The 27,284-nt window shown below is 41.9% G+C and overlaps 3 protein-coding genes across 3 annotated transcripts in view; all 3 read left to right on the forward strand.

Moving 5' to 3' along the window:
• LOC110070452 (vomeronasal type-2 receptor 26-like) lies at positions 1–14,060 on the forward strand. The gene is made up of 6 exons (XM_020778138.3): positions 1–567; positions 916–1,207; positions 2,678–3,538; positions 4,443–4,670; positions 5,823–5,949; positions 6,685–14,060. The coding sequence occupies exons 1-6, from the start codon at positions 305–307 to the stop codon at positions 7,587–7,589; spliced, it is 2,676 nt and encodes an 891-aa protein (XP_020633797.3). The 5' UTR covers positions 1–304; the 3' UTR covers positions 7,590–14,060.
• LOC110070457 (vomeronasal type-2 receptor 26-like) lies at positions 7,939–22,142 on the forward strand. The gene is made up of 7 exons (XM_078378793.1): positions 7,939–8,007; positions 10,350–10,525; positions 13,594–13,885; positions 15,920–16,780; positions 17,568–17,795; positions 20,037–20,163; positions 20,701–22,142. The coding sequence occupies exons 1-7, from the start codon at positions 7,939–7,941 to the stop codon at positions 21,600–21,602; spliced, it is 2,655 nt and encodes an 884-aa protein (XP_078234919.1). The 3' UTR covers positions 21,603–22,142.
• LOC110070453 (vomeronasal type-2 receptor 26-like) overlaps positions 22,142–27,284 on the forward strand; it is an 11,786-nt gene continuing 6,643 nt past the window's right edge. Inside the window, exons 1-2 of the mRNA XM_078378794.1 lie at positions 22,142–25,370; positions 25,756–26,616. Of these exons, the coding sequence (XP_078234920.1) occupies positions 25,083–25,370; positions 25,756–26,616 (1,149 nt within the window). The 5' untranslated portion in view covers positions 22,142–25,082. The remainder of the gene's footprint in view (positions 25,371–25,755; positions 26,617–27,284) is intronic.

Genomic DNA, 27,284 nt, shown 5'->3' on the forward strand with positions numbered 1-27,284 from the left:
TATGATGTGATCAACATGTTTCCTACTGCAGTGCCACATAGAACCTTTAATTGTAAGTTGATGAATAATAACCCCACTATTATCGAATTAACTGTGATTGCTTCTAATCTTCTGATCTGAAGAAAAGTGCAGGATACGCCACCAAACTTAGGAAAGGAGATAAAAGGGTGCTATTAATATCTTTTCTGTCATTGAGAGATGGAGATTGGGGCCATCTGCTCCTTGGTAGTTTTAACAAGAAGACTTGATCCACTTTTGAGCATTCAAATTAGAGCATCTTAGCAACACTCAACTCATTGGCAAAATGATCTGGGATGAGGATAATTCAAGTGCTGAAGGATGTTTTTCTTGCAAAATAATGGGATTCGGAGTACTGGTGCTCTTACCACAGGCAGTGTGCAAGATCCCTAGTGCTAAATGCAACCTCAACAATCCTCTTCCTATTCTTCATAAATATTACCAGTCAGGAGATGTTATCATAGGTGGTATTATGTCCCAGATCTACACATTCTCAAGTTCAATAACCTTCAAACAGCGGCCCTGTATTGACTTCTTTGATGACCATCTGTACGCATATCTCTTTTTTTGAAAACACGCACTATAAAATACATGTATAGCTTCTTCTTCCAGACATATACTGCATCTCTCATGGATTGTTTTCAGAGGATGAGTGGAGAATGTATTCTGCATTTTTCTTTGCCAAATTGCTTCCTACACCTAACAATGTTTGCTCCTAACAATATCTTTTCCTTCTCTTCTTTTTCGTTTTAGATATTCTAAGCAATGACGCAATATTCATATATTTTTTCTTTTTCTTTTTAAAAACTTTGTGTAAAGATAATGTGATTGCAAGAAAGAGACAGGTTGTCCAATCAGGACATGAGATGTGATGAAGGAATGAACTCTTTTTTTCAGGGTGATAACTCAGCTTTACCAGCATATCCTGGCCTTCGTGTTTGCTGTAAAGGAGATAAATGGAAATCCCAAGCTTCTCCCCAATATTACCCTGGGTTTCCAGATATACAACAGCCTTTTCACTCCAAGTGGGACCTACGATGCCTCTTTGGAACTTATCTCTGCACAGGGCAGGTTCGTACCTAATTACAAGTGTGCCGTGCAGAACAACCCAATAGCAGTCACTGGCGGATCTAATTTGGATATCTGTCTCCACATGTCAAACATCCTGTGCATCTACAAGATTCCACAGGTAGGAGATGTAAAAAAGAATGGGCAACATACTCTCCTATGTGGTGGGTATGTGAAGAGAGACAGAAGACACGGACCATTATATTGAATGAGATTAAAGAAATTCTAGGGAACAGATATACAAAGATGCCCAAGGTCAGGATTGTTAAATATATTTGGAAATGTCAATTAGATCAGGGGGAAATGGAAATAATTGTTATGTTAACAGCAGCTAGATTGATATTTGCAAGGACTCAGAAAAGTAAGAAGCAATTGATGTTGCAAGAATGGCATAATGAGATGTGGAATCTCCTTGTTAACGATAAAGTAACTTGTGAATTGAAAGTTAGAAAAGGATTATTGGAGAAAAATAGTTTTATTGGGATTTGGAATCCTTCCATAGAATACGTATTTACAAAACATAAAGGATATACCCCAATACAAGAATCATATCTTTTGAAAGAAACGGGGCACACAATATAAAGTAAGATGAAACATATTGTTGAGAATATGTATATATATTCTGGGGAACATAAATATATACAATTATATTCCCAAAGTTAGTAGGTTACACTGTATATTTGAGCTGTGATTTTATTTCTCATTTATGTTTTTGTTATATTTTGTTATATTAATTTTTTAAAAAAGATTCCACAGGTATGGAGTTTGCTTGAAGCCTGAGAGTTTAACCAATGATTTGTATAGCTCCGTCTTTGTTGTGGTATGGAGATGGAAAATATTGTGATGGGAATAGAGAGGGACATTTTGTTAGCATAGATCTGTAAGATCAAATTCGTATAAAGAAAAAAAAATGACAAATCGTCACGTTTCAAAAAAATTATTTCGTGGGTATTCTTTTGCATGACTAACAATATAAGGAAGGAGCAATGTTTTAGTGGGGCAGCCCACAGTCTTACAAACTGTAACTTGAGTTACAGGACAGTTCGTATGTTCAGAAAAACAAAAGGCAGAATCATAGAAATCAAGCCATGAGAGAATGTCATGCACTTGCAACTAACCAGAGATTGAGAGGTTTTAAACATGTGCATAATCACCTCCATCCATCCACTCCTTGGGAATTCCATCACTCTTACAGAAACTGGACATCTTTGGGGTTTTTTTTAAAACCAATTCAATACAAACTTTGACCTAGATTCGATGAGTTTGATAACAGGAGAGAACCCAGCTCACGCAGCAAAACTGAACTGCTCCCTTCTGCCAGCACCAAGTAGTAAAGCCTAGCGTAGTAATAATAGTCATGTGTCATCAAGACATTTTGGAATTCTGGTGTCCTGGGACTGTGCAGCTTGCCCAAGGCCACATAGGCTGGTTCTGCTTGCAAGTATCAAACTTCCTACCTCTGGCTCTACAGCCAGATACCTAAAGCACCAAGCTATCCAACCAGCTTGAAATCCTGGATGTTGGGAAACAAGTATTGCATTTTAATTTTTTTTTAATGGTCTTGTCTCACCGTTTTCTTCTATTTGTTTAGCTGTTCTATGGATCTCCTCCGGTGACAGATACAGGGACTCCGGTGTGTTTCTCCTACAAGATGGTCCCAAGTGCAGATGATCAGTTCAAGGGCATTCTCCAATTACTGTTGCATTTCAGATGGACTTGGATTGGGGTGGCAATAACGAACCATGACAGGAGAGAACACTTCATACGTAACGTAGTCCCCATGTTTGCCCAAAAGGGGATTTGCCTTGATTTCATAGCAAGAGCCCCAATGGTTACTTATTCCGAAGGTATCAACGAGATGGTGCAAGAGGGGATCAACACCTACCATGCCATAATGAGAAGCACTGTTAATGTTGTGGTAGTTCTGGGTGAAATAGAGACTATGATACTTCTAAACATGTTCCCAATCGTGTCAGACAATACGCATATGTCAATGGGGACTAAAGGTAAAGTGTGGATCCTGACCGCTCAGATGGATTTCACATCGCTGTCCTTCCAGAGAAATTGGGGCGTAGATTTCCTACATGGTGCTCTGTCATTGGCCGTTCGATCCAAGGAAGTCTTGGGATTTCGTAGCTTTCTGCAGACCAGGAGTCCCCTCTTGGAAAAAGAAGATGGCTTTATCAAGGATTTCTGGCAAGAGGCTTTTAACTGTTCCTTCCCTGATCCCGCCATAGCTGTGGTGGGCGAGGAGACATGCACTGGAGAGGAGAAGCTAGAGACTCTTCCTACCTCTGTTTTTGAAATGAGCATGACCGGTCACAGCTACAGCATCTACACAGCCATCTATGCTGTCGCACAGGCTCTGCATAAGATGCAGACATCTAAATTCAAACACAAAACAATAGTGGAGGAAGGAATGCTGGAGCTTCAGTCTCAAGATCCATGGAAGGTAATTCTCTGACAGTGCAACCAAAAATGATAGGGGATTCTTTGTTTATGAGGACATAAAGAGAATCTATTGTTGTTTAGTTGTTAAGTCATGTCCGACTCTTTGTGACCCCATGGGCCAGAGCATTTTCAGGCACTCCTGTCTTCCACCGCCTCCCGGAGTTGGGTCAAATTCATGTTGGTCACTTCGATGACCCTCTCCAACCATCTCGTCCTCTGTCGTCCCCTTCTCCTTCTGCCTTCACACTTTCCTAACATCAGGGTCTTTTCCAGGGAGTCTTCTCATGAAGAAAATTTGCTCTTTCCTTGTGGAGTCTCCCACTGGTTTTCTGAGATGGGAGAAGAAATATCTCTCATTTTCATCAATGTTTTCCATATGGTTTAAGGCTGGTTTAAGACATATTTGTTCATATGCCTGATTTTTTTAACTGCATCCCTTCATGAGTATTTTTGCCAATGAGCATCAATTTAGAAGATAATATTTTAGGTATCCAAGACTCCCCACCACCACCACCACCAGCAGCCCTTCTTCCCTGATTGTCTGAGCTTCGGCCATAGGGGTGGCTTCTCAAATTTTGTAGCCAACCAGATCTCTTAAGGTAGTATGGCTGATTACTGGATTTCAGCCAGTGGATTTGCTTTAGTAGAGACTAGTGACTAGATTCAGTTGTACTATGCATCACAAGGAATTCTATTCATTGCATTTCTTTGGGTTACAAGATCTGAGGGTCATTCGGAGGGCTGGTGATTCTAGAAGGTTAGTTTCAAGAACTGAGTCTGGATGCTAGTCGTATAAAGGCTGCATGTTTTCTTTAGAGGAATTGGGGGAAAAACATGAAAGTGTGACATCAATATTGCTTTCTTTTAAAACATCAATATTGCTTTCTTTTATTTTTCCCATTCAGCTCCACCTATTTCTGAAAAGCATCTCATTTAACAGCACCGCTGGCGAACAGGTTTCCTTCAATCCAAATGGAGAATTAGAAACTGGATTTGACATAATCAACTGGATCACATTCCCAAACCAGTCCTGTTTTCGAGTGAGAGTTGGAAGGATAGACCCTATGGCTCCCCAAGGAGAAATGTTCACTATTTTTGAAGATGCTATTTTGTGGCCAAGCAGTTTTAACCAGGTAGGGTCCAGCACACCTTTCAGAAGTACCAGAGTCCTTTCGACACCATTGAACAAGTGAACAGTTTCTATCTCTAGTTATCTTCAGGGATGACTCCACGAAGACATCAAAGGAATGGAGGGTGGAGCCACACCCTGTTGGACCACCTCCCATTATTGCTAAGCTTATGTTCAGAGCTTGAATTTTTTTAGAAATATATATACAGTGGTGCCCAGCATGACAACGATAATATGTTCCGTTAAAATTGCTGTACAGCGAAATCATCGTCATGCGAAAATTAAAAACCCCATTGGAATGCATTGAAAAACGGTTAATGCATCCAATGGGGGAAATACCTGCTCGTGCAGCGAAGATCCTCCATAGGGCAGCCATTTTGCGATACCTGTCTTACAGAAATAGGTCTGGAAAACAGCAGGGAGCCATTTTGCGAACCGCTGATTAGCTGTTTTAAATCGTCGTCTTGCGAACAATCGGTTTGTGAAGCAGGGAGCTAATCATTGTTAAACGAAAAAAACATAGGAAACATCATTTTGCAATCGCTATAGCGATCGCAAAAAAGGCATCATCAACCAATTTCGTCGTTTAACAGGGTAAGCGTCTAGCGGGGCACCACTGTATTGAGTTACATTTAAGTAGTTACTCTGTGCATGTTGAACCCTAACAACGAGACACGTTTAGAAACAAGAAGCTGGCAATGCTTATATCTAGCTTTGTGTTTACAGGCACTTCTCTCCAGACATCCCATTTAATCTGTTATTGTCATGTTGGGTGGGAGCCAGTGGATCAATAGTCTTGCTGATCTGCGTGTGTCATCTATCATCTAGGTGACACCCACTGCAGTCATTGTGTTTAACTCACATTTTTTAACCGAGCAAACTGAAACTATATCGGAGTTTTGACTTTTTGTAATGTACCCATTAATAAGCCTCATTAAATTAAACAAGAGAGAATGGGATGGGGGTGACAGAGACATTGCATCAAAAGGGGTGAGAAATAATGGCCAAAATCCTGTGCAGGGGAACATCTGTCTTCGCAACATTGAGATCATTCTTACTGACAGATTGGTGCTGATTAAAGCCTTCCTTTTTCCATTTCAATTGGCTGCCTTCAATGTAAATGCAAAGTGAATTGTTCTCTTTTGTTTATGGACAGACACGCCCTCGTTCTCTTTGTAATCCCCGGTGCCATTTGGGTTCCAGAAAGGCCAAGAAGGAAGGGAAGCCATTTTGCTGCTATGATTGCCGTCCGTGCTCCAAAGGGAAGATTTCTACTCAGATGGGTAAGTGACGATTAGTTTATCCAAAATCTGAATATATGGAGCTTATCAAATATCCTAGCATTAGACAATATATAGACATGTATGTCCCTTAATCTTTTTCCAAAAAAAAAAAAAAAAAGGCTACACTATAAAGTAGCCATTCTTGGCAGCTGAACTGAATCAACATGCATGTTTAAATAGGTACAGTGATGCCTCGCATAGCGAGATTAATCCGTTCCGGATTAACCTTCGCTATGCTGAAGCATCGTTGAACGGGGCAGGGATTTCCATTGGAACGCATTATACATGGTTTAATGCGTTCCAAATGGGCCAAATACTCACTGTTCAGCGAAGCTTCTTAATGGCCGGCAGCCATTTTCGCGCCCTCGCCTCGCTTAACGATGTCACCATAGTTATATAATAATAATCGTAGAACTGCAGAGCTAGAAGAGACCCTAGGGGTCATCAAGTCCAGCTCCTGTCAAGGAAGCACGTTGGGGAATCAAACTCCCAACCTCTGCAGTCAGGTATCTAAACCACTAAACTACCCAGCAGTTGAGAAGTTTGCCTTTTGTTCTTCACTTCAGACTAATCATTCTGATGCTGAGTTAATTATTTCGGAAGAATATGCTAGGATTGCCATGTATAACACCTCAAACTTTTTCCCCCTCTTTCTGCACTTTGTACAGTTAATTCAGAATAATGCACTAGGGCTACCATGTATAACACCTCAAGCTTTTTTTCCCCTCTTTCCAGACACGGATGCTTGCTTTTCATGTCCACCTGACCACTACCCGAACGAAGAGCAGAACCTCTGCATTCCAAAGAAAATAAATTTCTTGTCTTATGAAGAACCTTTGGGGGTCACTTTGGCCATTCTCGCTTCCTCCTTTTCTGTCCTCACAGCTGTGGTTCTTGGAATCTTCGTTAAGTACAAGGACACGCCCATCGTCAAAGCCAACAACCGAAGCCTCACCTACCTCCTCCTCTTCTCCCTTATGCTGTCTTTCAGCAGTGCTTTGATATTCATTGGACAACCCAAGAGAGTAACATGTGTCCTACGGCATATTATTTTTGCTATTGCTTTCTGTCTGGCAGTTTCCTGCATTTTAACAAAGACTATCATTGTGGTTTTCGCTTTCAAGGCCACAAAACCTGGCTCCAAGATGAGGAAATGGGTGGGGAGAAGACTGTCCATTTCTGTTGTCCTTTCCTGCCTGCTGATCGAAATCACTCTTTGTTCTGCATGGCTGGCAAGCTCTCCCCCATTTCCAGATCTGGACATGCACTCAATGCTTAACGAAATTGTACTCCACTGTAATGCAGGATTAAACACCAAGGTATTCTATGTCTTTGGTTTTTTGATTTTCCTCACCATTACCAGCTTTGCAGTGGCTTTCCTAGCCAGGAGGCTACCTGACAGTTTCAACGAAACCAAATTCATCATCTTCAGCATGTTGCTCATTTGTACTGTTTGGGGGTCCTCTCTTCCCGCATACTTGAGCAGTAAGGGAAAGCAGACTGTATCCGTGGAGGTTTTCTCCATCTTGGCCTCTAGCACTGGCTTATTGATTTGCATCTTTTCCCCCAAATGCTACATCATCGTGCTGAGACCTCAACTGAACAACAGAGAGCAGCTCGCCCGAAGAAGAAAGAAGTGAAGACACTACTATGAGACGGATCTCCCCTAGACAAAGAAAGCAATGAAATCTGCAGTATATACCAGTGACTTTCAATTACACCATATTTTAAATGGCCAAGAGCTCTCATTGATGCTTCAATTGACGTGTAGCAGCCACTCTGTACATTTTTGTATCTACATAGTGAAGTAATAGACACCCATTATTATCATACTGTGAGGCACAGACAACCCCCCCCCCCAGCACCACCCATCGAGACCAAACAGCGGGGAGTTGATACCTGGGAGTTGGAGAGGGAACTGTTAAAGATTACAGTGGCCACCCAGACAGTGGTTGAATTGGCGGGAAAAGAGGAAAGGGCAGGTCCGTCATGGAGGCGGGAGTGGGAGATATAAAAGGAGAGGTACACCTAACACCAGGGGGTTTGGAGAAGATATGGGTAGAGGACCCTTGGACTGGTAAATGGGAAATGGTTACGGGTTCCCCAAGAAGAAGCCGATTACTGGCGAAGAAGGGGTCTACTGCAACGTCCTTCCTATTGGGGAGAGTCTAAGGGCAGAGAGTGGTGTAGAAGGCTCAGGAAGGAAAAAGAAGCAGTGTCTAGGGAAGAGAGAGAATGCTAGGCATGTCCTTTAGAGGAAGACCAGAGGAGGGGCTACTTAACGGACCGTGGGCCCCTCTATGAGGAGAGGAAGACAGCTACGGGGCGGAGGTCCGGGACGATGAGACCACCCCGCTTCTGAACCCGGAGATAGAGACTTGTGAGTTAGAAAACAATAACCCGTTTTTGAAAGGACCTTGGGATGAATTCAGCTGCAACTCCTTTGTTAGACGTTTGGATGCCCTTGCTGGACCTGTTGGTGATGAGAGAAACCACCAAAGCTGAGTTTGGGCAAAAAGATTTATTGTTGCATATTCCAATAAAAACTAATTGTGATTTTACAACAAGAGTGTCTCCAGAGTCTCAGTTGAAAATTGGGGAGGCAAAGTATGAACCCTCACAGATACTTTGGGTGGTGAATGAGTTCTTGACTCCTCCTCATTTTTAAAGATTTAATTGGTTACACTAGTATCACTCAGGGATCACGTGTCTGCAGTTGTATAGCTGCACTCCTGTGTGTATTTTGAATGCTGAGAAAAATTAGTTTGTATATTCACCTCTCCAACCTGACCATCCTCTTTTGGACAGACACTGTGCCCTTTGGTCAAAGTACGTAATGATCATGTTAATGATTGATTTGTTTTTCTTCCACTTTGCATTTTTTTATTTTTGATTTTTTTTTTGTGCATCCAAATCCTTTTGCTTTACATAGAACGGAATGCCTCTTTTCTGTTTCTCCTCTGTGTGTATTCAATTGTTCTGTCATCCCTAATGAAACCTTAACAACGATTATAAGCAGAGTCAAGGCAACAGAGAATCAATCTATGCCAAAGGCAGGCAACAATACATGAGAAGGAAAAATTGTCATCAGACCTATGCAGGAAACTCTAAACCAATTCTATAGATTGGGGGTGGGGGGGGGAGAATCTCATTCATGCACCAATGAATTGAAAAAACAGTAAACCATCCAAAAATTAGAAAAAAGAAGACTGTATGAATTCTGTGCCACCCACTCCACACAGAAGATCGTCTGGGCCTGGGCAACAGAAAACACAGAAAAGCCAAGGGAACAGCTAGGAGACATGCAGTGGAAGACTGGCAGACAGGGACATGCAGTCAGCAAAGAAACCAACAATAACACAACACCACAAAGAACAACACAGCAATGCCCCAATCTGTGCTGAAAGGATACACCACCACAGACACAGACTAGCGGCAAATGGGTGCATTCTGTGTAACCTGGACAAACTCTTTACACCCACCTACCCCCATTCCCAGATAAGAGTCCTTGATTTTCCTTATTTTGATATTTTCCCCCTCCTATTTGGACAATCAGCCTAATGGGACTGGCAGCAGCAATTTCTCAAGCCTCGGAACTGGGGTGTTTGATGGAATAGGAAACTTTTAATGAGCAGTAAAAGTTCACAGCTAATAACATAACCAACTTGTGCTGATGCAATTTTATAAAAATTACTATACAGGTTCTTTAGACTTTCAAGTACTCCACTAGCTTCATACACATACTGTAATCTACAAGTACAGATTTCTACAGACAAATCTCTCTTTTGGCAAGATAAATCTGTTTTTCCTTCTTCAGTGTTTTGAAAGACTTGTGATCTTCAGTTAAGTCATTCTCTCCACTGTAATTATCATGTTGATGTCTACTTCACCTGGACATCCCAAAGGACTCTCAGCAAAATGAAAAGTGTGGGCAAAAGGAAGTGATTAATACCATATTTTTCCATGTATAAGACTATACTTTTGTCTGAAATCTTTAGATTAAAATTGAGGCTCGTCTTCTACATGGAAGTGTAGGAGAGAACAAAAACAAGTGGAGGGGAAAGCAGGGATCAAGGCGATCCTGCAGCACTTTGATCCCTTTTCCCCTACACTTGCTAAGCCCCGATATTTTTCTTAATTTTGGATTAGAAAAGGGGGGGCGTCTTATACATGGGTGTGTATTATACATGGAAAAATATGGTATTTATCATCTATTTCAAGCAGTGCCTGGACCAAGGTGCTACCCAGGGCTTTATGTTTGACACCAACTGTGTGTGATCATTTGACCCAGGCTGAGCTATTCAAGGATAATGTGGGGACAGGTGAATTTGTGTGTAGGTGGAGTTGTTTCATTGAGAGCAACAGTGGTTGCAGCTTTGGTTTCATTGCTGTTCCCGCAGGCGGTGTGCCAGATTCCTATCATGAAATGCAGCATCGGCGACCCTCTTCTGTTTCGTCACAAGCATTTCCAGCCAGGAGATGTGAGCATTGGTGCCATTATGTCTCAAATCTATCAGTTCTCTGCCATGATAACCTTTGGACACCACCCCACTATTGACCTCTTTGAGGATATTTTGTAAGTGTTGTTTTTTCCTTGACAAGAAAAACACCTATCCTTCTTTGTTTAAGGGCGGTGTGATAGATCAGTGTGAGTTCTAGTGAATGATTTGAGAATGACTGCATTTTTTTATGAAGTATGAATCCTACTGCTCCTTAAGTCATTTGTTTCTCCTCCTTCCGCTATAAAGCAATACCAACCATGTATATTGCATTCAAAACATTTGTTTATGGCTGGTCCCATTGCCTACAGTTGCCCAACTGTATGCAGCACATGGCTAGAGAAGGTGGTCAAAGCAATCCTTATCCTAGTCTTTTATGTAATTAAGAACATGTCTAGACCTGTGTTTGTCATGAAAAGGAATCCTTCATGCTGTTTAAGTTCTCACTAGTTTTTGCACTGATTATTAGCAAATCTAGTTGATGTTGGTGCGGCTTCCATAGTTATTGGGAGAAAAATATCATAGCTCAGAACTCTGAGAAAAATCCCAGTGTGCTTGGCTAGAGAATGAGAACATCATCTTAATTGTGATGCAGAATTATTAGATACCCATATGCTGGAATGAGAACTGCTGTATTGGTATTACAGTCATTGTCATTCTAGTAGATAAGAATGAGAATGATTATGCATAATCAAAAGTACTCTTAGTGCATTGATAACTTTGGTTCAGAATTCCTCAGTTTGAAAGAGAAAGAGGTCACAATTTATGCCCATCCATAAGGACATCACAGAAGGTGAACTGATTAATATTTTTCATTTACAACTAATTGTTTATTGAGTGGTAAAGCTGTGGTGCTGGAGGAGGATCTTGAGAGTCCCCTGGACTGCAAGGAGAACAAACTTATCCATTCTAAAGGAAATCAACCCCGAGTGCTCACTGGAAGGACAGATCCTGAAGCTGAGGTTCCAATACTTTGGTCATCTCATGAGAAGAGAAGAATCCTTGGAAAAGACCTTGATGTTAGGAAAGTGTGAAGGCAAGAGGAGAAGGGGACGACAGAGGATGAGATGGTTGGATAGTGTCATCGAAACAACCAACATGAATTTGACACAACTCTGGGAGGCAGTGGAAGATAGGAGGGCCTGGCGTGCTCTGGTCCATGGGGTCACGAAGAGTCGGAAACGACTAAACGACTAAACAACAACGACGAATGCTCCCTACATGATCTACTGTATATATCTATATGAAGACTGCCTTTCCATTGAATCTCAGGTTGAAACAATTTCCATGGGGAAACCGGTACAATTTAACTCTACTATTAATGTATATTGTTCCTATAAGGCACAAGAACTGCTTTAGGTATTTTGCTGGGTCAGGGGTTGTGAGTTCAATCCCCTACTTGTGACTCCTTGAGAGGGGCTGGTTGATGATCCATACGGTTCCTTCTAGCTCTTCAGTTCTAAGAATTTTATAACAAAAAGAAAATGGTACATCCACCAGACCTTTTGGGCAAGGAGGGACAATAATCCCAGAATGTAAAAATAATAGCATACTCCAGTCACAGAAAATTTGCCAGTTTTACTTGATTATTCTTTGATCTTCCTACTTGGCTTCTAAGTCTATCAAATGACTTCCAGATTCATCTAGCTAGAGTCTCGTCCTAATGAGAGACATCCTTCGGCATTGATTCGTTTGGCAAGATGTGTTATTTTTTGCTCTCCATAGGTTTAGACAAGTCCTTTATAGTTTAGTACCCAGAGCCTGAGAAGTGAATAAAATAAGAGGCACTGCTTTACAGACTACAGCAAAGCCTTTAGCTTTGTGGATCATGAGAAACTATGTGTTGCTCTGGAAGCTATGGGTGTACCCCCCCCCACTTGATTATCCTGAAGCGTGATGTGTATTGTGGACAAGAAACTACCCTTAGGACAAATTATGGAGAGACAGAATGGTTTCATATACAGTGGTTCCCAAGTTACAGTCCAAGAATAACTGGGTTACACAAGAATGGGAAGCTAAACAAAGGTGTCATACGAGGGAGGATTTTATTCTCTCAGCAGGGCTGTTGAGGGCAAGACATTTTGGATTTCATTCATTCACAGAGTCACCATAAATCAGAACATAATAACAGCTGTTGTCATAATCAGAGTAGGTTTATTTGAATCTATGAATTACAGGAAGGAACTGACTCACTAAATTCCCATTGGTCGGAGGTGATTTTCTAATCAGCTGAATTTTACCCGTTATGTTATGAACACATTTGGAAAATTCTGGAACCAAGCTTCTGCTAAGTATCATCTTTTAAAATTAATATTATTCAGAAGCTTGTTGTTGTTGTTTAGTCATTAAGTAGTGCCTGATTCTTCGTGACCTCATGGACCAGAGCATGCCACGCTCTCCTGTCTTCTATTGCCTCCGGAGTTTGGTTAAATTCATGTTGGTTGTTTCGATGACACTGTCCAACCATCTCATTCTCTGTGGTCCCCTTCTCCTCTTGCCTTCAAACTTTCCTAACATTGGGGTCTTTTCCAGGGAATCTCCTCTTCCTTATGAGGTGGCCAAAGTATTGGAGCCTCAGCTTCAGGATCTGTCCTTCCAGTGAGCACTCAGGGTTGATTTCCTTCAAAATGGATAGGTTTGTTCTCCTTGCAGTCCAGGGGACTCTCAAGAGTCTCCTCCAGCACCACAATTCAAAAGCATCAATTCTAGGGCAGTTAGCCTTCTTCATGGTCCAGCTCTCACTTCCATATGTGGCTACTGGAAAAACCATAGCTTTGACTATGCGGACCTTTGTCGGCAAGGTGATGTCTCTGCTTTTTAAGATGCTGTCAAGGTTTGTCATTGCTTTCCTCCCAAGAAGCAGGCATCTTTTAATTTTGTGGCTGCTGTCACCGTTTGCAGTGATCATGGAGCCCAAGAAGGTAAAATCTGTCACTGCCTCCATATCTCCCCCTTCTCTTTGCCAGTAGGTGATGGGACCAGTGGCCATGAGCTTAGTATTTTTGATTTGAGCTCCAGAAGCTAGTGAGAACTAAATACAGGAATAACATGCTACTTTGGGGATTTGGGACAAACAACATATCAAAAGGCTGCACTTTATTCTCAACCGAATACACTGTGATATAGCATATAACTCTCCTTTCAGATTCACTGTCCAGATCTACCAGCATGTCCTGTCTTTGGTTTTTGCTGTTCAGGAGATCAATGAAAACCCTCAGATTTTACCCAATGTCACCCTTGGCTTCCAGATCTATAATAGCTATTTTGTTCCCAGTTGGACTTTTCATGCTGCATTGAGAATTTTATCTACAAATGGCAGATTCTCCCCTAATTACAACTGTGATCCTCAGAACAACCTCATAGCCGTCATTGGGGGACCTAATCCTGAAGTCAGTTTCCACATGGCTATCATTCTGGGCCACTTCAAGCTTCCACAGGTAAAATGTGGGCATAGGAAATGAGAGTTTAAAATATATCCTCATGATGTGTGCATTGTTGTTTTTTTTTAAAGATACCCTTTGTTTTTGAAAGGCAGAAAATATTAAGAAGGAAATACAGTCCTATGTCTTGCTTTAAGTTTGCTAGATAACTCAGTGGTTTAGGTATCTGCCTGCAGAGCCAGAGTTCGGACGTTCAATTCCCTACTGGACCTCCGGCAAGTAGAGCCAGCCTCTGTGGTTTTAAGCAAGCTGCGCAGTCTCAGGTGCCCCCAGAAGAAGGGAATAGGTAGAGGTTCTCCTTGACATTTAGTCCAGTCATGTCGAACTCTTGGGCACGGTGCTCATCCCCTTCCCCAAGCCGTAGAGCCAGCCTTTGTCCGAAGACAGCTTCCATGGTCACGTGGCCAGCATGACTAGACACAGAATGTCATTACCTTCCCACCAAGGTGGTACCTATTTATCGACTTGCATTTACATGCTTTCGAACTGCTAGGTTGGCAGGAGCTCGGACAAGCGACGGGAGCTCACTCCATTGCGGGGATTTGATCTTACAACGGCTGGTCTTCTGACCCTGCAGCACAGAGGCTTCTGTGGTTTAACCTAGAGTGCCACCATGTCCCTTATAAGAAGGGAATAGTTTTGCTTTTATCATTCTTTAATATGGAATTTCATTTGCTTTCCAAGACGTCACTAGATGTGAAATGCAAGTCTTTATGGGAACTTCTTTGCAAAAACATATAGTTAAAAGCATGAAAATGAAGACCATCTTTTATTTGCTTGTAATGTCTTGAGCTTCAGCATGTGGCCCAAGAAAGTAAACAATACCTGATTAAACAATTTAGACAGGAAATTATTCAGCTGTAGTCTCCAAGATTTGGGTAATACCTGTTCCATTTCCAGGCTTCTGGGCAAGAGAGAGAAATCTAAACACCATTTTGCAGTTTTCCCTGTCTTTTGGTTTTATTGTCAACAAGCTAGCTAACATACACAAATATTTACTTCTTGTTTAAGAAAACATACTTAAAAATAATAATAAGGGAATAAAATATGCTGTAAGCCGCCCAGAGACCTTTGGGTAGTGTGGGCGGCATATAAATTAAATAAATAAAATAAATAAATAAATAAATAAATATATAAATAGAGATGGCTGGTGAAGTGTTTTGAGTTTTAATAGAATAAATGGTCAATGAAAAACACTAATAATGTGGAAAATGTGACCCTGCCTTGAAATATTTGCTGGATCAAATCCTTGAAGAGTCTAGTTCAATGATAATTTATTTATTTGATTTATTTATTTGATTTATACCCCGCCTATCTGGCCCACCGGACCACTCTCACACATTAGTTGTGCCTTATCATACCTTGATAGTGTGACACCTTCAACTATGCCATGGGCTACAGCATTACACAATACATCTGTATGATTTAAAGTGTACGATATTTACTAAAGCTGCAATCCATTTTGTAAACATATTTTGTCCACAGAGAAAGAAAGCCTCATGTTTATCATGCTAACAGCCTTAAGCGTTATATTGAGAGATCAGCTGTAATACTGAGATGCAATGCAGTAAAGGACTCAGAGGGTGATGGGCTTGTCAGAATTTCAGAATGCTGGGAGGAAGTGCATTTTAACTCAGAGGTTCCCGAATCACAGCAAAAGAGACTTTTAGAGCTTATTCAACGATATCAGTCTGTTTTTTTTCCCTAATAAACCTGACAGAACCTCTTTAATTCAATACAAAGTTGTCATCAAGGATCACCCACCTGTACGCTTTTTGCCTGACAGGGCTGTGGGTGTATATGTTGAACAAATTGAAAAAAGAAATGCAATACATGCTAGAACTTGCCGAAATTCAACCCAGTAATGCCGTCTGGTCCAGTCCCATTTTGAAATCGTTGATAGTTTTCTACTTTTGTTTGGCTAGCACAGCTAAGGAAAAAAAATCCTATCAATAAAGAGTGTGTTTTTTCAAAAGGAACTGTGTCTTTCTCTCTCCTCATTTCCCTGACATATCCCTTACATTTGTCCAGTTCGTATATGGCTCTGCTTCGCTGGTCAATGAAAATCCCCAGGCTGCTTTCTATCACCAGATGCTCCCAAATGTGAACCATCAGTATAAAGGTATTCTGCAATTACTGCTGCATTTCAGATGGACATGGATTGGGACGGTGGAAATAACTAATGACGATGGAGAGAGGTTCATACATGAGATACTGCCAACATTTGCCGAGGAAGGTATTTGCTTTGATTTCATAGAACGTTTCCCAGTACTCGCTTACTCCAATGATATCGCTGTGATGGTGGGAAAGGGGATGAAAATGTACCATGTTGTTATGAGGAGCACTGTTACGGTAGTGATTCTACACGGCCAAATCCATACCATCATGCTTTTGAGACTGCTTCACGAATTCTCAACATACGATGATCCACCAATGCAGACAAGAGGCAAAGTCTGGATCATGACTATTCAGATGGACTTTACATCACTTCCCTTTCAAAGAAGCTCAAGCATAGACTTCCTCCATGGTGCACTATCCTTTTCAGTTCATTCTGAGGCTGTATCGGGATTTCAGAATTTTCTTCAGACCCAAAATCCTACCTTGGAAAGAGATTATGGCTTTTTCCGGGTTTTCTGGGAAGAAGCGTTCCAATGCTCATTCCCTGGTTCAATGAGAGACATTCAGTCTCGGTCAATCTGCACTGGGGAGGAGAAGCTGGAGACGCTGCCTGCCTCCGTATTTGAAATGAAAATGACCAGTCACAGCTACAGCATCTACAATGCTGTCTATGCTTTGGCACATGCTTTGCAAGACATGCATTCCTCTCAATTCAAAGGCAGAGCAAGAGTGGAGGAAGCAAGACTGAATTTTCTGAAGAAACCGCCATGGCAGGTAAAGTCGAGAACACCACAAGGAAGGAGATCTAGTATAGATAAGGGATAAAAAAGATAGGAACGGAACCCAGGCTGAGGTGGAATCTGATGTTCTACCAAGGTCCTAGTTGATCATTGCATCAAAGAATTGGATATCATTTTCAGTGCTGGACTGAAAGCTTAGGAAGGTTTGGAAGGTATCCAAAGCCTTCTAGATATGATCCCACGAGGGTGCAAGAGGCATAGGTGTCTTTCTACCTCCTCTATCAGTAGAGTGTTCTAGAAGAAGGCAGCTTGTCCAATAAAAAATAGAAAGAAAACATGAGGAAATTGATCCTGCCCATCGACAGAAATGTCTAGCTATGTAGGATTATTGTGAATCCATTGCTGGAATTTCCAGGCAACCCATTTAATGGCAAGCCATTAAGAAGCGTTGCAATTTCTCTGCAAGATAGTCTTTCCTGAGCAGGCGTCAATGAAAAAATTAGTACAGTGTTTTTTTTTAAAAAAAAACTTCTAAAAGGAAATGGGGAGACTAGGCTCTCATTGTCATGAAAATCTGGAAATTCTGAAATCAGGAGGAAATCTAGCTTGAGAATTGCTTTCAGTGCCAAAGCATCATTGTATTGCGCCTGTTATAAGTGACTGCCCATATCATAGATAGTCTTTCTAACAGCAACTTCCTCAGCAGGTTTCCTAAAGCATTTAGTGATTCTCCACCTAAATATCACAAGCAGAAAGGATTCACTATCCTGTCACATACCTTACAAATTGCTCATCATGTATTATTTTCATTTTCTATTTAGATCAACCGTTTCGTGAGAAGCATTTCATTCAATAACAGTGCTGGAGCCAAAGTCTCCTTCAATCAACATGGGGAGCTAGAAACAACTTTAGATATTATCAACTGGGTCGCCTTCCCAAACCAATCCTTTCTAAGAGTGAAGGTTGGAGGAGCAGACCCTATGGCTTCTCAAGAACAAATGTTCAGCCTTTGTGAAGAAGCGATTGTTTGGCCAAACAGCTTTAACCAGGTAGGGTCCAACATAGACACATGGATCTCAGTGTTCAAGACGGAGTCCATCATTTACACACGCACTGTTAACATCCCGCATAGACTACTGCAATGCGCTCTACGTGGGGCTGCCTTTGAAGATGGTCCGGCAAACTGGTCCAGAATCGAGCGGCGCGGCTGGTGAGTGGTGTGACCGCTAGGGAACACATCAAGCCGATTCTGGTTAAGCTACATAGGCTACCAGTTGCTGCCCGGGCCCAATTCAAAGTGCTTGTTTTGACATATAAAGCCCTAAACAGCTTGGGCCCTGGATACCTGAAGGACCACCTCCTTCCGTATGAACCTACCTGGCAGTTAAGATCTAACCAGGGGGCCCTTTTGAAAGAGCCATCCCTCAAGGAGGTAAGAGGGACAGCTTGTAGACAAAGGGCCTTTTCAGCAGCTGCCCCCAGACTATGGAATGCCCTCCCGACTGAGATTCATCTGGCACCGACGCTGATGACATTTCGGCGCCAGGTCAAAACCTTCCTGTTCCAGAAGGCTTTTAAGTAAATAATATTAGCTGTGGGTCTGATGAAAATTTATATATATATATTAATTGTTCTGTGTATTTTAAATGTTGTAAGCCGCCCAGAGACCTTTGGGTAGTGTGGGTGGCATATCAATTAATTATTTAATTAATTAATTAAATTTGGACACAGTGAAGTCCTACCCATGAATAGGCTGACCTCTTAAAAATCAATCGTTGTATTACAGTTCTTACCTCCTCATCCCCTGCAAACAGGAGCCATAGAATTGTGGCCCAATCACCCACTCATCTTAGTTGTGCATCACTGAGTCAGGGTCAGATTTATGGTCCTCCCAAAATAGTCCAATAAATATTTACCAGGGCTACTTCTTCCTCCTTTGTTGTTTAGTCGTTAAGTCATGTCTAACTCTTTGTGACCCCATGAACCACAGCACGCCAGGCCCTCCTGTCTTCCACTGCCTCCCGGAATTGGCTCAAATCCTTACCTGACTTTATTGAAATAACATGGCCAAGTGACACAGGTGAAACAACAATCTCAACTGGACTGTCGCTCACATTTAAAATGCAAATAGGGACAAGAGTTTGCCTCAACCAATTTGAATGCAAAAGCAAGATAGCTGGGGGAAACCTATATTTCTGACAAGGCCCAATACCTATCTTAAACGTCTGGATTGGGATCCTTATATAATCCACCATACAGTGGATGGCCACACACACATAGACATACACCTGCCCACTATGTGAGGCTTCTCACTAGAGATGGGCACGAACTGGAAAAATGACGAATCACGAACCACAACCACCCCCCCGGAGCCCAGAGAGATGAACCCATTTGTGGTTTCCTTTTTCTGATTTGTGCTGTGGGAGAGGAACCTAATGTCTCCATCCCTTCTCCCAGCTGCCCACCTGCCACCTTTCCACTGCCCCATTGCCTCCCTGCCTGGTACTGCCGCACGCTGATAGGCTTGTGCATGTGCAAAGGCAGCAGGTCCAGCTCCTGGAAGGAACGCCATGTTTTTGTCTCTGAAGATGGTGGTGATGGAGGACGAAGAGGAGGATGTTGCAGGACTAGGTAGGGGGGCATTGGTGGCCGCCGGAAGAGGCAGGAGTGCATCCGTTATGCAGAAGCAAAACAGTGTATCGAGTAGAAGAAAAAAAATTCTGTGCGTCATTTTGTTTTGGGAAAATAGGATCCACAAATTGAACCACGAATTGGGTTGTGGTTTGCGAGTTCCTTTTTGGTTCGTAGTTCAGTTTGTAGCCATCTCTACTCCTCCCCTTTAGCACATATATGGCAGGCAGGGAGAACAGGGGGCTCCCCATGCTGGGGACAACTATACTTGTTGAATTTAGATGATGGGAATGTAGGGAAGGAGAATTCTGTTTCATTTCATTTTCAGAGGGAGCACTCCCAAATTCCTTCACATCCAGGAGGCAAAGAACTTTAGATTTAAAAAAAAGAAGTGTAGTGAGTCAAAACAGGAAGATGTTTTTCCATTCCCATCTCAACCAGCTTTGAATATGTGTCTTAGCTCTGCCTCCCATCGGCCTACTAGTACAAGACACGTTTTTCAGCTTCATACAATCTTCCTGTTGCCTCTATACATAAACTCCAAATGTAGGTTGTCCACTTCAAATGCAGAGAAAGCAGAACACAGTGGCTTCTCTGGGAACAGAATCGCAATGGAAATAGAAAAATAGAAAGTATTCCCCTCTTTTGTTTGTGATCAGGCACAGCCCCTCTCTCTATGTAATGACCGTTGCCATGTGGGTTACAGAAAGGCCGGGGAAAAAGGGAAGCCATTTTGTTGCTACAACTGCCTTCCATGTCCAGAAGGGAAAATTTCCAACCAGAAGGGTAAGCAGACAAAGTTTTCCATGCATTGGATGTACACCAAGTATGTTGCTATTTATTTACTTCATTTTCATAATTGTTTTGTGTGACTTTTTGGAACAGTCTGGCATACTTGTATGAAAAGTGGGTATTTTTAAAGCCAAAATCTTGTATTTTGGTTTTTTAAAAAAATCACATGTAGCCTATTGCCTACACTATAAGTACATATGGGTCTTCCTCCTCCATCAAGCTTTCTATCGTATGGCTAGTATCACAAACAGGGTGAGAATGGGAGTGTGACAGGGAGCTTTCTGAATTGGGAGGACCCGCCTTCAGCTCTGGATTTAATGCTCTGAATGATAGACCAGGGGTTTATTCGAAGATGCAGATTAAATTACATAAATTTGCTTTAAAAGGAAAATTGATTTAAACTCTACAGCATGCATGGTTATGGTATCTCGCAAATAAGGATTTGTTTTTCAGGTTTCAAGCTAGAAGTCCTGATTCACAATGGTTCAACATTTAGATCAGTACACCAGTTAACTGATACTTCTCTTCTAGACATGGATGACTGTTTTGAATGTCCAGAAAATCAACACCCAAACAAAGAGAGAAATGAATGTCTTCTCAAAAGCATCAGCTTCTTGTCTTTTGACGAACCTTTGGGGATCGGTCTAGCTGTCTCTGCTCTTTCCCTGTTTTTCATCACAGTGTTGGTGCTTGGGATATTCACTAAGTACAAGGACACTCCAATAGTCAAAGCCAACAACCGGAACCTTTCTTACACCCTCCTCGTCTCCCTGATGCTCTCCTTCCTTTGTGTTCTGCTCTTCATTGGACAGCCTGGAAAAGTGGCCTGTCTCCTTCAGCAAACAACTTTTGGACTCATCTTCTCAGTGGCAGTTGGTTGTGTTTTAGCCAAAACCTTTATGGTGGTTTGTGCTTTCATGGCCACCAAACCAGGGTCCAGGATGAGGAAATGGATGGGGTGGAAAATGGCCACCTCCATTGTTCTTTTCTGCTCTTTGATCCAAGCCAGCCTTTGTGCTGTCTGGCTGGCCACCTCTCCTCCCTTCCCAGATCTTGACATGAACTCAATGGCTGGCAAGATGATTGTGAAATGTAATGATGGATCCTCTATCATGTTCTACTCTGTCCTAGGCTTTTTAGGCTTCTTGTCCATGAGCAGTTTCCTTGTGGCTTTCCTTGCCAGGAAATTACCAGACGGTTTCAATGAAGCCAAGCTGATCACCTTCAGCATGTTGGTCTTTTGCAGTGTTTGGTTTTCCTTTCTGCCCACCTATCTGAGCACCAAGGGGAAATACATGGTGGCTGTGGAGATCTTCTCCATCCTCGCCTCCAGTGCTGGATTGCTGGTTTGCATCTTTTCCCCAAAATGCTACATTATATTGGCAAGGTCAGATTTGAATAATAAGGAGCAATTAAAAAGGAGAAATCTTTAAAAAGTCTGTATGCCTTTGGTCTTCATTTAGTAAAGGATGATGAATCATGGACACACTGCCTATAATGTCCAAGAGACGCTTCAGCTTTCTTTTCTTCCTACCTCACTCTTTCCCTCCCTCCATCACTTTCTTTTCAAAAAGTGCCCTCCTTCATACCCTATCTCTTGAATGTCCATAAACTGAGTTTCTCTTTGAAATTTGGATGAGGAAGATTGTACCTACAGAGCAGAAAAAGAAAGCAAGAAGTCTCCTTTGTGAAGAGAATGGCTATGTACAGAGTAGGAAGAGAGTTTGCTCCTCTTACTCTGAAAACACATCCCATCCCTCCATAACTGATTTTGGATGCTGGATGCTGTGTATGGCAACACAATATTGACACAGTGGAGCTAGGATATATCTCCCAGGGAATATGTCACAACAGCCCCCCTCTCTAGGCTTAACAAAGAAAATGATTTCTTATATATCCAAATCTAAGCCTCTGAACCTTTGCCTCTCTAACAGAACTTAATTAGACTCTAACCAACTCCTCCGTAAGAATCCATTAATTTATTGGCCGTACTCTTGTTGCAACTTACTACTGGATTTCTTTAGCTGTCCCATTCTCATTGTCTGTTATAGCACTTGATCTGGAGAGAACAGTCTTGCACACGAGAAGGGACTTCTTTTCTTCAGAACCAGTGGTGTAAAAGTAACAAATGCATGATAGAATATGGGGTATTCCCTAGGGATGCTTCATAGATAGAATGAACCCTCAAAGGCAAAGAGGCACAAACGGCTGAGGACCTGGGCTCACAAACCAAATGCAGTGTTCAAGTACCGTCACCCATCTAAAGAACCTCATTCGTAGTTAGCAATAGCTGTCGGAGGAGCTGCAGGCCACTGCCTGCAAAAATTGGTCCTGCATGTACAAACCATTCTCCTAGTTGAAAGCCTCTCTCCTCTTCCAAAAGGGTAAAAGAAAACAGGACAGGCTCCGCATTGGACTGTCTTATATAAGGCACTCTCTTCCCACCAGCCCAACAATGTGGGGCAACACTCCAGCATTTCCTTGCCACTCACTTGCCCCCCACTAGGGCTACCCATGTAGCTTGGTACATTCACTAAGAGAATCCTTGAGAGAACTAAAGTCTATGCAAAATGTGGAAATTTCAACATGAATGTGGCTCATAAATGTGCACATTTTTTAAAACAAACACACACACACAAACAAAAGCATGGTTTACAGAGAATGGACAGCTTGTGTAAAGCAGAGTTAGGCTGGAAATTACAAGCACGGGTTAAAAAATGCACAGATTTCCACACAAAAGGGGAAGCCTTCCAGCACAAACAAAACAGAAAGAAAGAGTAGATGGGAAATGGAGGAACGTGGCCAGACTGAGGTGGAGAAGTTTTTCCCTCTTTTGTGAGGAAGAGTACTAAGTTGAGCTCATGGTTGATGCAGGACTAAAAACCATTGGTCTACTCTGGAGCTGCAATTCTGGGAACCAATTAGCAAGGGGCATGAACCGGTTCATCCCAGTTTATTCCAGTTCATAAAGGTGGCAGCAGAGGTGTTGCTGCTCCGCTCCCCATCTCCTCAGGCAATCAAGCAACCCACCAGGCTCGGCTTGCTTGCTTTCCCCACCACCTCAGTTAATCTCCCAGTCACCAGCAAGAGCACAGTTTTATCCCCCCTTTTGTCTGAGTGGGGGATCGGCCAAGAGGGTGGGGCAGATCAGCCTGAGCTGTTGCCAGAACTGGAGGATCAACTGAAGATCAGGGAGGCAGGGCTTCGTGAAAGGCGGATTGAGCCAAAGGAGGTGGGTAAAGGGGAGCAGTAACAGCTGTGCTGCTACCTTTATGGGATGGAACAAACTGGAATGAACTGATTATAGAGGCACACAAACCGGTTTGGCCAAGTTCCGAAAAGCGGCAGCACAGACATTATTTCTCCCAATGACCTTTCTTGGTGTCCCCTCTTGCAACTAGCTCAACGAAAAGCAAAGTATCCATGTTGGCACGAATCTAGTTCCATGCCACACTGGGCTGTTATCTTCCTTAACCCCAACAGGACACGAGCACCTGAGTCTCCTGGTGTCTCCATGAAGAGGACCAGAACATATTTTTACCACAACGTGATAAACATGTTTTCTTATTCAATTTTTCATAAGAATTGCAAACCTGGTCAAGTCATCATCTCCACTGTAATTTGGAGTTTAACCACGTTGATTTCTGCTTTACCTATAAGCCCCAAAGGACTATTGGCAAAATGACAAATGCAGATGAAGGGAGCTATGAATATTTATCTGCCATTTCTAGCTAGGCTTGCATTGAGTAGCTACTCAAGAGCTAGGTCACTCTGTGGACAGAGAATGTTTGGCACACATTGTGAGCCTCACATCTACCGAGTGTGTGTGTGTTCATTCAGCAGACGATTCAAAGAGAATGTGGGGGCCGGTGAATGTGCTCGCAGGTGGACTTATTCCAATGAGAGCAATGGTGATTGCAGCAGTGGTTTCTCTGCTATTACCTCAGGCGGTTTGCAACCTTCTTGTCACGAAATGCAGCATCAGCAACCCTCTTCCAATTCTTCACAAGCGTTACCAGTCAGGAGACATCAGTATTGGTGCCATTATGTCTCAGATCTATCAGTTCTCTGCCATGATTACTTTCACAGAGCGTCCCACTATTGACCATCTCGAGGATTTGGTGTAGGTTTTTTTTCCTTCACAAGAAAGATAACCATCGTTCTTTGTTTAAGGATTGTGTGGGGAGAGAATGATTGGAATCATATCTTGCATATTTGGTGTATGATCCTTTTGTAACAATGTTGAGTGAATGATCCTTTCCCCCATTTGTTTCTCCTTCCTCTCCTTTAGAGGAAAACTAACTATGTATCTTCCATTCTAAACATTTGTGTCCAGTCCTTTTGTCTAAAGCAGTGGTGTCGAACTGTGGCCCTCCAGATGTTCTTGGACTTCAACTCCCAGAAGCCTTCACCACCACCTCTGCTGGCCAGGATTTCTGGGAGTTGAAGGCCAAGAACATCTGGAGGGCCACAGTTTGACACCACTGGTCTAAAGCTTCTCAATTGTCGGTAGCACATGTGAAATTCAGGGAGGAGTTGACTCACTAAATCCTCATTGGTTCATTATGCTTAATGTAGTGCAATTTACTTCAGTAACGAAATAAATTTTGTCCATTAGTCAGGAGCAGATGCAGAACGTTTCAGAAACGACAACCTTCAGTTATTAGTATTTTTTAAACAGCACCATTAAGAAACTAGTGAGAATTAAGGCAGATATCAAATACCACGATTCTTCACACTTCAGTGGGAACAACGTGTACAATATTTCAAAATGAAAGAAACATAGAATCATTTATTTGAAGGGACCTATAAGGTCATTGAGACCAACTGTCTGCTCCACGAAGGGGGAGATGTAGGAAATTATTCTCAATAAAATACACTGCAATGCAGCATGCAACTCTCTTTTCAGATTCATGATTCACCTCTACCAGCACATCCTCTCCTTGGTATTTGCTGTCCAGGAAATCAATGAAAACCCCCGGATTTTATCCAATGTCACCCTCGGATTCCAGATCTATAACAGCCATTTCCTTCCCACTTGGACTTACCATGCTGCACTGCGAATTTTATCGATAAAAGGCAGATTCTTCCCTAATTACAACTGCGACCCTCGGAACAATCTAATAGCGGTGATTGGAGGACCTAACTCTGAAGTCAGCACCTTTATGGCTACCATTCTGCGCAGCTTCAAGCTCCCACAGGTAAAATATGGGGAGAGGAAATGGGAGATTAAAACATATCCTCCCAGCTCTTTAACAATGTATTCCATTGTGTTTTCAAGACAGAAAAAATAATAAAAAGGAAGTAAAGGCCTAGGTGTTGCCTTCATCCTTCTTTATTGTGAAACGTCAGTTGCTTATCAAGACACTGCTAGTAGGAAAACAATAAAAAGTAGGAATTTCTTTAAAGGATCACATAGTTACAAGTATGAAGATGAAATCCATTTTTCTATTTGTTTTTAATAACATCAAATATATTTTATTGGCTCTTTTAATTTTTTTTTTTTTGCTACCACAGTTTAGGAAAAAATATTTAAACAAAATAACTATGTCTTGTTCTCTTCTCATTTCCCTTTACTTCCTTTAGTTCATCTATGGATCTGCTCCATCGGTAAAAGAAAACCCCCAGGTTAATTTCTATCACCAGGTGTTCCCAAATGTGGACGATCAGTATAAAGGTATTCTTCAACTGTTGCTGCATTTTAGATGGACATGGATTGGGGTGGTGAAAATGAATGATGATAATGGAGAGAGGTTCAACAATGAGATACTCCCCAAATTTGCCCAGGAAGGCATCTGCTTTGCTTTCATAGAAAAAACCCCACTACTCTCCTATTCCAATAATATTGCTGACATGATAGCAGAGGGGAGCAGATCTTACAATGCTATCATGAGCAGTACTGCTACTGTAGTGATCCTTCATGGTCAGATCCATACCATGACGCTTTTGAGAATGCTTCCCTATCTCTCAAATGATGAGAATAATTCAATGAAGACAGACGGGAAAGTCTGGATTATGACCCTTGAAATGGACTTTACCTCCCTTCCCTTTGAAAGAAGTTCAGACATGAACTTTATCCACGGTTCTCTATCCTTTTTTGTTCATTATGAGCCTGTACCAAGATTTCAGAATTTTCTTCAGACCTGGAATCCTGTCTTGGAAAAGGATGATGGCTTTATCCGAATCTTCTGGGAACAAGCATTCCAATGTTTATTCTCCACCTCCGGGAGAGACAGCCCATCTTGGCCAGTCTGTAGTGGGAAAGAGAAGTTGGAGTCTCTGCCTACATCTGTTTTTGAAACAAAAATGACTAGTCAAAGCTACAGCATCTACAATGCCATCTATGCTTTGGCACACGCTTTGCAGGAGATGCATTCCTTTCAGTCGAAACACCAAAGAAAGCTGGATGAATCAAGACTGAAAGTTCTGATGAAGCAACCATGGCAGGTAAGTTCTTGAATGCACAAAGTAATGAATGTTGAGACAAACAAGGGGGTAGAAAAGGAAAAGAAATCCAAGGGTGAAGCAGAAGTTCATGTTCTACCAAGGGCTAACTGCACATTACACCCATCATTGGATACGTTCACCCCTGTCTCCTGCCCTTTCAGTAACAGATAATGGCCAGCAAAGGATTCTGCCAACTACTTTTCACATATTTTTGGCTGGGTTTTTTGTTTTGTTTTGTTTTTTCTTCATTAGAAATGTATTATTTATCCTGCAGTACTTATTTTTAAATGTAATGTTTTCTTAATTCTCATGTTTGTACTTTTATTTTAGTTTATTTTTTTTCTTTAAATATCTAATGGGAAATTTTGAGGGACTTCTCAGAGGTTTTGTAGTCATCTTTCCAGAGAAAAAATGTCAATACACACAGGATTATTGTGTTGGCATTTTAGGAAAGTGTAGCAAAAAAAGCCAAGTTGTGCAGAATTGTTAGAATTCCTGTGCAGGATACTATCTTTCTTGTGCTGGATTCCCCAGAAAAAGTATTAAGCACAGCAAAGTTTGGAAGAAGCAAGAGGCAAAAATTTAAAAAGTAAGAAAAAAGGTGATGAGGCTTGTGTTTTCCTGGGTAATCAGGAGGTCTTGAAGGTGCTGGGAGAAGTCTCGTTTGG

Source organism: Pogona vitticeps, chromosome 6 (assembly GCF_051106095.1).
Source record: "Pogona vitticeps strain Pit_001003342236 chromosome 6, PviZW2.1, whole genome shotgun sequence".
Taxonomy (NCBI): domain Eukaryota; kingdom Metazoa; phylum Chordata; class Lepidosauria; order Squamata; family Agamidae; genus Pogona; species Pogona vitticeps.